The following is a 15941-nucleotide window of genomic DNA, read 5'->3' as shown; positions in this document are numbered from 1 at the left end:
GTACCCAATGTCGCAAACCATAATTGCGCGTGTGCCAAAAGTTGTCTTGTTTCCAGCATATGTGATTTGTTGATAACCTCTTGTAGTTAAGTATTCACAGTATGTGAATATCGTTCACAAAATCAAAATTAAATGGAATTCTGTTTGACAACTGATATTTTAACAATTTGTAATGTTATTTTATGGTGTGAATACCTAAAACTGCAATCGTGAACGTTTTGAATTATAGTAACATTTTATTTTCCCGAATTCTTCCCGAGTTGCTTACCAACAGGGTTGCATTGGAACTCGTTAAATGACCACGAACCGTTGCTCAAACATATGAGGTATGTGTTTGTTCTAGAAAACACATAACCCGCATCACATATGGCCCTTTTATTAGACCTGAACACCGTTGCAGAGAAGTTCATTCTGCCAAGTTTAGGTTCAGTCGAAGATCCACAATCTACGAAAGATAAACAATAATTTAAGTTTAGCTAAGTACGAACTGCTTAAGGTTAATTATTGGGACCACCCTATGACCGGCGTCGTGCGGTGACCGGTGTGTGTGTGTTATTGATGGATTTTGAAATAACTTGATACAGATGCATTCATCTAACGACGACAAGTCGCTTGTAAACGTGTCTACCTAATTTAAATGTGGAGGTTAAACAAAATAATTCAACTATCAATGTTGGTCGTAAACAACTGTTCAGACTGTAAATGTTCAATCGTCACGCATTTTAAGATACCGTTTGACACATAACAACAACGAGGAGACGGATTTCGTTCAGTCAAGGTCACACTAAGAGACAAATGTCGAATTTAGCCATGAAGCAACTTGAATATCCCTCTCATAGCATAACTTTAAGATATATTGATCGATTTAAAATTATTTGGTATAATTAATAGTTATCATGACCGGACGTATAGCGCCCTACACTCGTCTCGATATGTCAAAAGTCAAGTTCACACTTAAAATTATAGTTTTTCCACTGACGATAAGCACGATTACAGAGCATTTCGTGTGTAAAAATATATCACCCTTCCTCAGAGGTCAAGGTAACATATACAGGTCAAAGTCAAATACGAATGTACACTAGCTATTTTCAATCATCATCCAATTTTACACAACTTACCTATATATATATATATATATATATATATATATATATATATATATATATATATATATATATATATATATATATATATATATATATATATATATATATATATATATTTATTTATTTATTTATTTATTTATTATATATATGAATTAATTCTTTGGCGAAACACGGGCAGTTGGTGTAATTTGAAGTGCTTTGACTCAATATTGACGTCGATCGATGACAAATCACAGGGCAGGTCAACAAATGGATGCTATTAAATGATTAAGAGGGACCTTACAATTAACTACAAACACCGCTAGACCACTTGAGGCTTACTAGCTTGAGATACACGTATATGTAGGCATTCTATTAATTGTATATATCGGTGAATACACTAATCGAAAATTAAATATGAACATAAGTACGTATGAAATGTAAACTTTTAATTACAATTATATATCATTACTAACAATTGCATAAAACAAACATTGATAAAGGCTGACTAACAATAGCATAAAACAAACATTGATAAATGCTGACGTACACAATACTTATGAATACAATTAGTCAATGATTACGTAAACACAATTGGTGTTATTTGGCTGTAAATTGCGACGCGTTATGTTAAGTATAAACACATGCTTATAAACCATGCACTACATGCTATAAGTATTAACCTGATTAAAAATAGTTTAGTATTCAAGGCCTTCAAACACAATAGAGATAATTCCACTAATGCAATTCTTTAAATAAGCCATTCTTAGAATTCACCGTGACAGATTGTAAATGGTTCAACAAATGACTCGTACACACAGACAAATCGTTCAATAAATGGACAGACCTGCTTGATCTCCGTACGTATTATGTCAAGGGTAAAAACTCTTTATTTTGCCAAATGTAAATTTTCAGCAGAAGTTGTATATATTTACTTTATAACAATATCTCGAGCCTGAACATATCTGGTTGCTCACTTTTGATTCGAAAATGATTTCGGTCTTCTGAAAACTTGGCCAACAGGGGGCGGGGCAGCGTTCCTTACTTGGCTAAAGAGAAACCGTGTGTACACTCAAGAAGAGGAATTTTCGTCAAATCTCATTAAAATATGCTTATAACATTTGTTCTAATAATTTCTCGCCCAAGTTTGAAAAGAAATTCCGGTCTGTTGAAAATCAAGGCCGCCAGGGGATGTGTCAGTTTTCCTGTCACGCTTTACACGTGTTCTTTGTGTCATCAACTTTTCTTTGAATTCTCTGCGTGTCAATGTGAAATTGTAATGCTATTTTATTGATGCTATTTATAAGTGCAAGACGTCATTTTCACGTCGCGATATTCTTTGTACAGTTGTGTTCAGTTAAATATAGGAACATAATAGATTTTGAATGGCAGGTGTTTAATTTGCGTCGCGAAATTGTCTTTAAGTTGTCTGCCTATCAACATAAAACTGAACATATATGTTGTTTATGTATGTTGCAATATTATTTTAAGAGTGATGTGTCCGAGTACTCAGGCAAATTATAGATGCTTACATTAGTGCGCGTGTACTTTGTATGAACACCAGTTTTCTCTGTATCTTCGCAAACTGTACAGGAGCGTTGATTAAACTCAATAGCAGTTCAAGACATTAGGTGTGTATGTCACGCTGTATGTTGCACAGTTATTTGCCCGTGGACATGGCGATTAATTTAATAAAGTTTTTAACCTGCTTAAAATGAGCAATTGCCGGGGTATTTGGGCCTTTCAATGACTGTTCTAGTTTGAACTATCTTTGTTCATTTTCTCTATATGCTGTCACGCACCAAATATGAAATATGTGGGTGCTGCGGTTTCACACAAGATGATTATTGAAAAAGTTTCATCATGTACGTTTATTTTAAACCTGGAGACCAACGGGAAGGGTCAGTTGTGACAATATTAAAAGAATTGGAACATTTTAAAAATACTTTTGTTCTGGCCATTGACTAAATAAATTGAAGTACCATAACACGTAGAATAATTTTCATAGAGGACCACCTAAGGAACATTCCTGCGAAGAGTCGTTGTATTCTGTCCGGCGGTAAACGATGCGAAACAACGAGTTACACTAACAGAACACCGTAATACCATACCGGTCATTACTACTTAACTTTATAATATAAGACGAGAATGTGTTCATTTTGTTCGCCCAATACAAGTTGAGCCTCGCCAATCAAGTTCAAAACTCGCCATATACGAGAAAAAGGCGGCCAATATGGAAAAAAACACGGCCAATACGGAAAAAGGTCGGCCAACACGAGGTTCAGCCAATCAGAAATCAGGAAAAACTCGGCCTTATAAGAGAATCTAAAATTGCGACAATTAGGACGCCATTTTGAAGTTGTATGCTTAGTTTTGGTGCAAAAATTTAAATCTTTAAAAATAAACTTTAAGCACTCAGCCCCTAGTATATTCAGCTCCCTGTTTTGACAATAACAATAGTGCAGTATAACCACAACAGTAAGGTTCAATATTTGAGCGTACATAAATAACAACTTTCAATATTTTCAATGAGCTACAGTGAACGCCGGTCCGTCTAAAATGCGTATATGACTCATATCCGCGGATATGACTGAAAAATGTGGATATGAAGACATTCACTATTCAAATCCTGCGAAATAAAGTCTGTACTTGTCGGAAGATATAGACCATATGAATTTATATAATAATCGTACATATATCGGCTTCACAGATTCAATTTCGGTATGGATTTTGCTTGCGGAATTGTTGACCGGTCGTTCATATTCGCGGATATGAATTGGGAGTTACTGTAATTGAAATGCCAATGAAAAACACTTTACAATTCATTTGACTTAAACATTAAACACGCACAGAGTGTATTTTTGTTCATAAAACGATTTGCATATCAAAACATAAAGGAAAACGCATTTAAAAAAACGTTATCTGTTCATATCCGCACTATTCAGTCATATCCGCGGATATGAGTCATATACGCATTTTAGTCGTACCCGTGAACGCCGAAAGCAAAACTAATTCGAAATCATGGAGGATTTACACATTACAAATCCAATTCCTAATGGCAATAAGTAAATTTTCAATCCTTATTGTCTTTCTGAGTTGTATTTAAAACAACGGTAGTGGATCCAGAGTTGCTGGAATGTTATCATGGTTATTCGGGTAAATTTTGCATAATTTCGCGACCTGTCATATTGTGTTCCTACATCATGTAATGTCTAGGAAGCATCTTTCGTCATATACTTATTTTAAATGCTATTGTTTATGTGCACCAATAAGTTGTATAGAACAGAAATTTCGCCTTTTTTCAAAACTTCATACTTAATTTAATAGCAAAAACCTGTAATTCGAAAGTGAAGTTCAAGCTTTTCTTGCTGAATAATATTAAAAAGTTAATTAATTAAATTGTCATTAATTAGTTGAATTCATATTGGCTTTGGTATTGAGCTTCAGACAGCCATATTGTCCTTCGGCCTGCGGCCTCAGGCCAGTACGGCTGTCATCAGCTCAATAACGAAGCCAATATGAATTCAACTAATTAATAACATTATAATATATATACAGGAGCACACCACTCGACATAAAAAAATCTTATTCTTATTCTTAAACACTGATGAAGACTACTTCAGGATACTACAGTAACCGCTGTAGGATGGTAAATTCGTCGAATTGGGGAAAAATATAGTTTAAATGCATATCGAAATTTCAAATTACTTAGGTATCTGATTATAACATTCTTAAATAGATAAAACGACGGCTTTTGTGTAGCCAAGAATGTATAGATTCTTCAGACATCAAGGCAAAATAACAATGCTGGTCTTCCTATGCCAAACATTATATATTCTTGCAATGTGGCCACACCTGACATCATCATAAAACACAATCGTATGATCCCAAAAGTTAATACACCGACCAAACGTGAGATGTTTTTTCTGAAAGGTATTTAAAAGGAATTGCATATAAGATTATCACCAAAATGTTGTATGCTTGACTAAGTAAAATTTAGGAGCTTAACATAGCGAACATAAGAGGAGGATGAATAGATCATGATGGTAGTTATACATGAAGTTAAGAGATGGAAGATGAAGGAACTTTGTTACTTTTTATTAGGCAAAGTTATTTTTACTTTGGTCATACCAGCGACCCATTTTTTGCTACATGTGAAAGTGGAAAGGGTTAGCGACAAACATAAGTTTATTCAGAGGGACTCTTTTGCTAAATGGTTCGTGTCATGGGTAGCTATCTCTTAAAGAAGGTAAACTAGATTAAAAAACAAAGGAGCGTAATATCAAATTCTATATCAATATGATGTTAAAGCCGCTTCTTCGCACTGATGTTCCGAAACTTTTTCTAGAACTTCGTAGTTCAATAGTGTTTCGATATGACAATGTCTTGAGTTACACATCTTAACAAACCCTCCAATTTCTAAAAAGAAGAGAAGGAACAAAATTTACCATGACGAATGTATGCCGAAGTCTCCGGATCCTGCTCGAATGAACTTTGGTGTATTAGGAATTCTTTAAAGCCGTCTACAGAAGCTCAACGTAAACTCTGCTATAGGTTTTAAAAAGCTATTGGGGACAAGTAGAACACACATATTATTACAAAAACTCTTGAATAGTGGCCAAAAAGTGTAGGCGTATTTATTCATTTCATGGATCTCAAATTATACACTTACTTATAATGTACTGCTATAGTTATTTTTTTGCGTCATTGATTTTGTTCATATATAATCTAGGCGCGCCTCGTATAATTGTGTGTTATCTTGCAAATGTTTGATGTAATGTGAACGAAAAGGATGTACGCTAATATCAGTTATCAATACAATATCGCAAACAAATACAATTGTCTGATATCAAAGTGATCCTTTGAGTTTATTTAGATTTAAACTGGTATATTCCCTATTTGCGCAGAGATAAATTGTTGTAATACACAACTTTATATGTCACCCCATCGCGAACACATACATTTTAGTTTAACGAGTTACAGTGAATGAATCGGAAATGTTTATGCTGCTACTAAATGTTATTTTCTTATTATCAGGTAATGTACATTAATAATTTATTACAACATTGTTATAACTTTTCATTGTTATATGTGTTTGTAGTTTAAATAAGCTAAAGTTTATTATTTAATATAAACATACGATAGGCAATGTTTAACTGTTATTTTTAATTTTGCGACGAATATTGCAAAAATAAACATTGTTGTAACTACCCACGAAAGGACATTTAAATAAGAGCATTTTAATCCGAAGTGACATGCAGTGGCTTTTCAGTGTTACTTTTAGGCTTTCCAATGAGTGAGTAATGGCAGTTCTACGCATTGATATACATGGGATTACTACCGTAATTTGTATCATGTACTCGTCATGCAGACGTAAATGTGCTTTTCTGTCTTACAATTCAGACAACGTCGTTACTAGAAGCTTAAATTTAATTATGTTCTTTTAGGGGGGGGGGGGGTTAAAAAATATTTATTAAAATAATATAAACAATATTGATGTTCTCATCTACCGACCGACAGACACGCGAAACTTGCCAATCAACAACCTAAATAATGTCCAATAATGTCCAACTTTGAGCTCCAACATTTAAGTGGTACCTTGACTTCTTAGGTAGGGACAGGTATAAACGGCGTTACGCCGTTTCCTTATGATGGTCATTTGAATATATTTAAAGTTTCATGAAGAATGACAAATCTACAGTTCAGACACGCTGGTAAACGGCCATGTTAATGTGGACCATTGACTTCTACCTGTTTTTTTAAATTACTTTTGAGGTACAAAAATATGTGTTTAATATAATATGTCGTCCGATGATTTTATTTTAAAATCCACTAATATCAAGAAAAGTTATGACCGAGGCACGCATTCTAAAGCTATTTTATGGCATATTTAACTTTTTACCTCAAAGTGTGACCTTGACTTTACGGCAAGATGATGGTTGTTCTATGCGAAACGACGTCGTAGGATGGTTTAGATTTGTGCAAAGGCATTTTAAAATTTATCTATATAAGGCACAATTGTGGCTGAGAAGAAATGTAAGCACAGACTTCCGGACAGTGCGTCAGTGCGACTGGTATATGTCGTGTTTTTGTTTCAAAAGGGAGCATATCATTATTTTAAGATGTAACCAAATGGTTTAGGCAAAGCGACCAGTTGTATGTTTTAAGAGAAATAAATACGTTTTGCCTCAATTCAACGGGCCTACAAAAAATTAATATTACACTGCCATACGTAAGCTCTAAATAATAACACTTTCTTTAATACTCTACTTAAAAAATGAAATAATATAAAGCCTTATTCTGTGTCTGTTTTAAATCTAAATTATATGTCCACAAACGTACAAAGTTACTTATGATATAAGACTTACGTATTAATTGAGGTTTGTTTAGGATATGTTTTAATGTTCCATATGGTATTTGATTGATTTAATGAAAAAATAAGTTGAAATGGCGCAGCTCTTAAACACACCTCTTTAATACATTTCCCATACTTCACAAGACACTACACAAGACGAATACATAAGGTAAATAAAATACAAATGTACATCATATAATAATATTAATCTGATATGCTTAATATGAGCTACATTCTTTAGTAATTAAAAACACACACCATTTATTTATCATTCATTAAAATGACCTTTTCACAGATTGACTCAATGACAATTGTTAAATGTTTTGTCATAGATCCGATAAATACAAGAATAGTGTTCACAATAGAACAAAATAATTTCATGGACATATAGGAAGAAACATGTTCCTTCATGATTGATCATCGTTTGAACTAAAGAAAATATTGAAACATTTCACACGCGAAAACATTGAAGAATTTTAGTGTTTATATTGTGTTGTTGTTGTTTTGTTTTTTTAAGATTTATGTCAAAACGTAGATTGCTTACAAAAGCTCAAGAACGCATAGTGAAATATAATTGTGATGATTATGCTAGAAAGTATTTATCGGTTGCTTCTCGATTCAAACGACCATGTTACGACATTTTAAAAATTGTTTTGAGGTAACAATACTTTCTGTTTTTTATATTTGCGTTCTAATATACTTCATATCTATAAAATTAAAACATTAAATGACAAATTAAAAAAAGCCCAATATCAGTGAACACGTTACTTAAAACGACACAGGTCATTTACGCAGGACCGCTTAAATTAATACTTACAGTAATATATATTGCCATTTATTTGTGGTGCGTGAGGCACGTTACTTAGGGCTACGATCCAATATTGTCTTAAAGTAATATTTTATATGAATATTTCCCCAATCTCAAAGCCAATCGAGATTCAAAGATGTGTCATATTCATAAAAAGAAATATTCGGCGTATATCCTGATTATGAAATAAACTTAGAAAAAATAACGTGTTTAAATTATTTAATTTTAAACTTTAAACAAATATTTAATTGTTGTTTTTTCACTTTGCATATCCACCGCATGAAATGTGTATTATTTTGTGCACGTATATTCAAATCACACAATAGTATTCGTAGATAAAAAGTATACTACGAAGATCACATCATATGTGGCCTAACTTGGCTTAGTATGAGTTAATTTCTTTACCATCGAAATATATCGTATAATAATAGTTGAATAGTTTTCGTTCGACATACTCAAAAAACGCGTTGAGATCAGCGTCATGCGAAAATGGGCCTTACGGCGTTTGGTCAGCGTAGCTCAAATCCAGTCTGTTTAATTGCGAGTTCTGGTCAGGAGCTGCGCTGTCCGCTATAAAATCACACAAGGTTTCTTTAGGTATCTCCTGACCAGACTGCGAGATTGGCAGGCTAGGCAATAGCAACGCTGGCCGCATATGTCATAAGACCAATTTTCTTAAGACTCGGGTCTTTTAAAATCTCTGTTCTTCTTGTAAATGAAGATCTGAGCGCAATACTTTTCGATAAACAATTTAGTCAAGCTGTGTTTTTTATCAAGGATTTATGGCACATTGCGGTAGCCTATTCAGTTTTTCAGGAACGACGGGCTAACCGTACACGGCAATTATGTGTGGTTAGATAATTAAATGATTACCGTCTTATCTTATTCACTTCATATTTCGCTAGCGTTTGTTTTCTCATTTTGAAAGCGTACTGTGTTATCAACGTTCATCGATAATCAACTTTGTCTTCCACGGACGATGAAGTGGCCGAGTACGTACCCTGTTATTCTGCGATATGGATGTTACGCGCAATTGTAACTGGGTCAACATAAGTGTCTATGTGTCGCATAAACATCCAGAGAGTAGTCTTGATTTCCTTTCACTTAACAATTATATCTCATTTATGTTGTACACAAACGCAGTGATGTAGCCAAAGGTCTGGGAGATTTAACTCAAATCAGCCTATGAAATTTTTGAATGTATTCACTCGGGTCTGCTGGTATTATGTAAAGGTCATTTAAGGTGAAAAGCTGGATAAAAAAGCGAAAATGAAAAATACTTTCGAGAGTTGTGAAAACACTTTTCGTGTTTTCTTTTAACATTTACAATATAATTTTTTACATCATGTACTCGATTTAATACGAAACTATCATCGTGTCCTTGAAAAAGTATATATTTTATTGTGCAGGATGCCTTTGCTGCATCACTGTGCCAGACACTGTCTACCTTCATGTACCAGAGGCTAGTTGCACTTTCAAGAACAAAACCACGTGCAGCTATAATGCTATGCCCGATTGGCAACCGACAGAAGGGAAAACAGTCAATAACCAAACATCGACACCGCAACAAGCGTTGACAACTGGCCAAGGTTTTTAAGTCATAACAATCTCTAAAATTTGCCGCTTTTTTGGCTTGGTTAGTGCACATATCGCACCATACCTCTCGATTTTGATATACAGTAAACACTAACATATGTTAAATTATTTAAATGTTGAAATATTTAAATCCAAAGCAGATAAGATATGTTTTTAACAAACTGCATTTTTAATAATTCGTATAATTAAACGTAGCAATATAATATTATATTAATTTATGGGTTACACATTAAATCTCATAATAAACATTTCAGTACATATCAAGATGTTTGCCGTTGACGCAGATTTTGCATTGAAATTATTAAAATTCCGGGAACTGTGCACCATTTAATTGAAAGTACTTATTTTCAGATGATGAATTCTATATTGTATTCAAACCGATAAACAGCACCAATACAACTGCCACAATAACATCTCCTCCTCTTCCTCCTGGTAAATACCAGACACTGTTTTGGTACGCAATGGATGGACCAAAGGGTTTACTTCAATTACAAACTATCGTTTCGTATAGTCAAACTTCCAAAACCCATTGGAATCATTCGTATACTGGTAAAATGAACTGGACTCAAGAGAATATCACCTTAACGGAATCTGATAACTTCACGGTAAATATGTGCTCATCCAAAATTAGAAATACATCAAAAAGTGAATGGTGGTCGTATCTCATGTGTATATTTTGACTTAAATTAATTGAGCGAATGTGCGAAAACCTGACTAACAACATGTACATCTACTATTCAGAAACAAACGGATTAATACGTACATTAAATCTTCGTCTTATTGATAAAAAAGACGAGATATTATTCACGCAACAAGTGCTTTATTGTTATGTTTAATCAGTACCGATTTGCCTTTTAGATTGTATTTAAAGCATACGACGAAAGAGCATCACTTATCGGATTAGATAATGTGAAAGTTAACCGAGGTACTACTACTACTACTACTATTGCTTCTTCAACTATTACTACAACTGATACAACCAATTACACAAATTCTAACTCTGTGTCTTCGTATTCTACGGCTACTTTCAACAATACATTGCCATATCGATACACGATTGTATGTTTAGCGTATTTGAATAGGCTTTTTTTACTTTTCAACAAGTTTAATTGATTATGGTTGATTAAGGCTACTTATTCGGACATTTTAGGATGCTTATTTAACACGCATATTTTACAGATTGAATCAAAGTTGATCAAAGTTTGATGATCTGATGCTGCCTCTTAACAACTGATAATTCGATTATTTTGTTTCCATAGCATGCGATACGTTGAGTATAGATAACGGTTTCATCACCTACAACAACAATAACACTGCTGAATTTAATTGTGCAAACGGCTTTCGACTGACCGGAGATTCTAGATTGACATGTAGTCAGTGGCGATGGAATAATACAGCACCAGTCTGTCAACCTGTAGGTATGCATGTTTATAAAAAAAATGTAGCATCGGTATACAGAAGGAGCAATCACGTGACAAACAAGATGGCGACGTCCATGCCGAGACAAGTCTTTTTCGCAGCTGTATACCCTTTATTTATTGTGATTGTTTAAATGCCGCTCACTTATAAGCCATATCAGCAAGGAATTAATTAGCGTTTATTTCGTATTAATATTCGCTCTTTATCTCGATTATGAACGCTAATCACTTTCTTGCCGATATGACCGGAAAGTGAGCGACATTTTAACAATTAAATAGGTGAATTGAATTAGTTTGTCTGCAGGTTTTTCGTACATCATTATTATAATTCTACAAAAAGTAACTTGATAACGAAACCACACATATTGCACCTCATAACATGCTAGTAAACTATAATATTGAAGTACACAAATTAGCTGTATAAATTATGAGTTGATATTTCGTGTCAAGCCTCTTACATAGGAAAGAATTGTTTTCCATTTTACAGTCTTGTCTTTATATGTGCTTATCAGAAAGTCAGTTCCAGAAAGGGGGTTAAACAATATATTTCGGCGATTTTTGTTATATTTTACAATACACATGTGCAAATCTGTGTATTATAAGAGAAAATGATATGAGTACATCAAATTACTCGAAGGAAAGAAATTTGTAAATTTGAAGTGTAGTACTACAATAATTTAATTCCTTGGAAATACCCCAAATAATTTAAGCAATTTTTACACAAATGCCATTAACATGGCCTTTTTTCACAATGTATTGATAACGTTATCTTCCAAGTTTAGTATTTAATTATTTCTGTTTGAATTTGAATATTATTTTCACTCATAAGAGTTGTAAAATTATTTATTCCAGACTGCAAATTACTTACCGCGCCAGTTCATGGAAGCGTTTCTCATAATGGTACAACCTACGGTTCCCTGGCTCGCATCATTTGTCATAGCGGTTATCGTATAAAAGGTTCCACTACCTCTATATGCAAAGCTTCGGGGCAGTGGAGTGACACATGTCAGATGTGTGTTCCAGCAAGTAAGTTCACAAAACGTGTTCATAGTTTTATGAAACTAAAACACAACATTTTGATCAGCTCGTGAAAGTATTGTTTCTGATCTGCCATCGTGTTCTATTCACAGTTAAAACACTTACAAATTGGTGCATATAATACCAAATACAAGTCGTTATAGACATCTTTTTTCGTTATTGTGTTTTACATACGATTGCAGTTAAAGGGGCCTTTTCACAGATGTTGGCATGTATTGAAGTTTGTCGTTAGATGCTTTATATTGATAAATGTAAACATTGGCTGTAAAAAAATCAAAGTTAAAAAACAAGAATAAAATTAATGAAAGAAAAAAGTAACCCTACACTGGGCTCGAACCACCGACCCCTAGAGTAAAAGTCTATCGCTTAGGACATTCAGCCATCCGTGATCATACAATGGGTGATGAATTTTATACTTTACGTAGACAACTCTCGAAGTTTCACAAACTATAACGGCAACAACAGAACTCTCCAAATTTTTTCACAGTTTCGCGTTGCAACGCTTAATTTTCAGGCTTTTAAATCGTCAAAAGATGCATATAATCGAGTTTTTAGAGCATGGTAATTTTCAGTATTACTGTTTCCTCACAAATATCGCATGCATCCACAACGAAAGTTTGCGAATCTGAAACATTTTTTTTTGTATTTTTACCGAAACGTGAAAAGGCTCCTTCAACACATGCCGTTAATTTATGTTTTTTTTTCTCACAATATGTGCAGATATAACGGACGTTATACATCGTACATGCGTTGGCGATTGCTCTTTTAATGGTGGCGATCAATGCCAATACAAATTAGATAACTCATGGAATATAAGGAATGGGTCGTCTGCAGTACATGGTCGGACCGTTCTCACTGGTGGACAAGGTATATTGTTAATATTACAATACCAATACGTTATAAAGCGAAAGTCATGCTAAACATGAATTGCAGTGGGATTGGTATGAATTATACCGATACAAAAAACACTATTCTAATATATTTATAACAATTTTATCTAAATAAGATTGCTAAAAAATAACAAAAAGTGATTAAAATTGTCTTAAACGTGTTAAAACGAACTAATTCATTAAAAAATTGTTCATTTGTAAATATTTGTTAATATTGCACTAAATTGCACTATCGACTTCACACTTCATGTTAAATGTGTTCATAAATAACACATTGGGTGTTTCACAACCTGTCGTGGAGTCGCCCACAGACACTACGTATGTTACATGGTACATGCTATTCGGTAATTGCATTGACGATGAACCTCGCAAAATTCTTCATACTCCGCTTAGCAAACTTAAATAGTGCTTTGTACGCGCTGGTAATGCGGATACTTCGATAGCCAATTGCACTTCGAACCCAGAGAAAAACAAAAGCCACGCGCGAAAGGTAAGTTCCTCGGTTTCTTTTAAAGTTATATCCAAAAGATTAGTTTTTTTAGGAAAGGCACATGATCGAGTTGATAAATGGCGTAGCATTTTCTATTGGAAATAAAATAAACCCAGAGGAATGGTAGAATTTTGCCCCAAAAAATAGAAAAATCGTTCGGAAAACAGCATGAACTGGAAAAACAGCAAACATTTCAGCAAAATTTGATGTTCCAGCATGTAAAGTAGTCATTGTGCTTAACATATTTTACAGTATTCAATGAAATATATACGAAAATAGAGCATGTTTTAATAGGTGGTATTCATGAAGTTGCATACACTTTGATTCCCGAGAAGGGGCACTTCGGTTAACAGAGACTTTTAACAAATTGGGCACTCTGATTACAGAGTTTATCTTCTACCTGAAATGAATGTATGTTTATTATGGCTATTCTTACCAAATATTTGAAGTACGAATGAATGTGCATAGTCAAGCGCGACGCATTGGGAATCTGTGTGTAACTTCATTACAAACACATATGAAATGTAACCAATGGCGATGTTCGTTTTCAAAAATCACATTACTATTCATTTATACTGTTAATATTATAATTGAAATTGTATATAAGATTAAAATGCTTATTTCTGAAGAAATATATTTCATGTGACAATCGGAAATAATTGTCTACATTATGAACTTGTTTTAAGTGGTAACTTGAGATTCAGTGAGATGAAAATACAACGGATCATGTAGATCAACACGATCGTGTTTAATTTTACTTATAGCAGGGCTCCAAATAACGGGAGAGAAGATCTCTTTAAGAGCAAATATACCATTGTTCTAAATAAAATCGTTTGTGATCATAAGAATCGTATAATCAAGACGATACTAATGCGTAGCCACAAAATTAATCAGAGAATGGAAAACTCTCTTGATCTTGAGCTCTGCCTAAAGGGAGCACTTACTTTGACGCAACGGTAACGTTAGTTGGAAGTGCGTTTCATCTGACCCTACATCTGTATATTGGTTGAGTTAAACGAATTTCGAACCTACCTGCGCTGATATTGATCTCAAAGTAGCAGTTTTAGTGATGTTTCATGACATGCTATCTAATATATAAGTAAATGATCTTAGTGCATTCATTAGAACATAATTATACATGCTTTAGATCAACCGTTTCTCTAAAAAGAACGTTAGTTAAAATTGTTAAGTTCGTTTACTATACGAAGAGCAGGTGGTTGAGTAACTCGCAAACTGAAAAATGTATGGTCATATAGACTGTTCTCATCGGAGATATCGAATTAGTTTAACATTTATCTTTCATGTATTCGGAATTATCATCATATTTCAAATGGATAAGAAAAGGTTTCGGTAATTCGTTTTTAATTTACCTCAGTACATAATTTTGTATGAATTGCCTGCTTACAATAACGGTTTTCTTTAGCGAAATTGCATTTCTGATTCACTAAAAAGAGTGTGTTATATCTGGTAAAAAGTGTTGAGTAATCGGGAATAGAAGTGCCATTGTCATTGAGATGATCGGTTAAATCAATGAACACCAAATGAACAGAATATAAATGCAAAAAAGCCGAAGAAATCTTCTCTCGCGCAAGGCTTTTGTTGTTGTTTGTTATCGAAGTACCATCCGTTATCAAAGTATCCGAATAACCGGTTTGTATTAAGATTTCAGCAATATTTAACATATCACGTAAAAAAGTACTTAATTCCAAATAATAGCTGTTTATCGGCTTATAAACCACGTATTAAACTGTATTATTTCAGACGATAATTTCTACGCAGTCTTTGAGCCTCAAGGAATATCTCCTGGAGACCCTTTATCTTCCATGACCTCCCCGTTGTTACCGGGAGGAGCAGCTTGCCTCAGTTTTTACTACACTCTCGCTGCTGCCGGGACAACACTTCACGTGAGGACACGTACAGAGGAAAATGCCACAATTGAACTGTGGAACGTGACTGGACGCGCCATGAAGAACTGGACAAGGGTGAACGGACTGGTTGTATGGCAATCAAGCGAATATTCTGTAAGCAATTTTGTTAAAATGAAGGCTTCTTATGTTCCACGTAAGCCCATTTATGTTCATTAAACATGAAGATGCGGAGGATTTGTTTAACAATATGAGTTAAAGAATTGCTACGGTTATTTCAAATGACTATTTCAAGTTGTTAGAAATTACTTCATTTAACTGTTCTATTTGACAAATGGATTTCATATGTGATCTTTATTTATTATTTTATTAACTACTGAAAACATCGTAGACTGA

The 15941-nt window shown here is 33.9% G+C and overlaps 2 protein-coding genes across 8 annotated transcripts in view; one reads left to right on the top strand and one right to left on the bottom strand.

Annotated features, from left to right (window-relative positions):
- The window catches only part of LOC127874770 (deleted in malignant brain tumors 1 protein-like), a 327853-nt gene that overhangs the window by 106888 nt on the left and 205024 nt on the right, over positions 1 to 15941 (bottom strand). The gene's annotated exons all lie outside the window — the stretch shown is intronic.
- LOC127874768 (sushi, von Willebrand factor type A, EGF and pentraxin domain-containing protein 1-like) overlaps positions 5994 to 15941 on the top strand; it is a 38860-nt gene continuing 28912 nt past the window's right edge. Inside the window, exons 1-8 of the mRNA XM_052419359.1 lie at positions 5994 to 6122; positions 9658 to 9837; positions 10196 to 10449; positions 10703 to 10769; positions 11104 to 11262; positions 12115 to 12288; positions 13021 to 13167; positions 15442 to 15701. Coding sequence (XP_052275319.1) covers positions 6083 to 6122; positions 9658 to 9837; positions 10196 to 10449; positions 10703 to 10769; positions 11104 to 11262; positions 12115 to 12288; positions 13021 to 13167; positions 15442 to 15701 — 1281 coding nt within the window. The 5' untranslated portion in view covers positions 5994 to 6082. The remainder of the gene's footprint in view (positions 6123 to 9657; positions 9838 to 10195; positions 10450 to 10702; positions 10770 to 11103; positions 11263 to 12114; positions 12289 to 13020; positions 13168 to 15441; positions 15702 to 15941) is intronic.

The sequence above is a fragment of the Dreissena polymorpha genome, chromosome 3 (genome assembly GCF_020536995.1).
Source record: "Dreissena polymorpha isolate Duluth1 chromosome 3, UMN_Dpol_1.0, whole genome shotgun sequence".
Taxonomy (NCBI): Eukaryota; Metazoa; Mollusca; class Bivalvia; order Myida; family Dreissenidae; genus Dreissena; species Dreissena polymorpha.
This window is presented reverse-complemented; position numbering and strand designations above follow the sequence as displayed.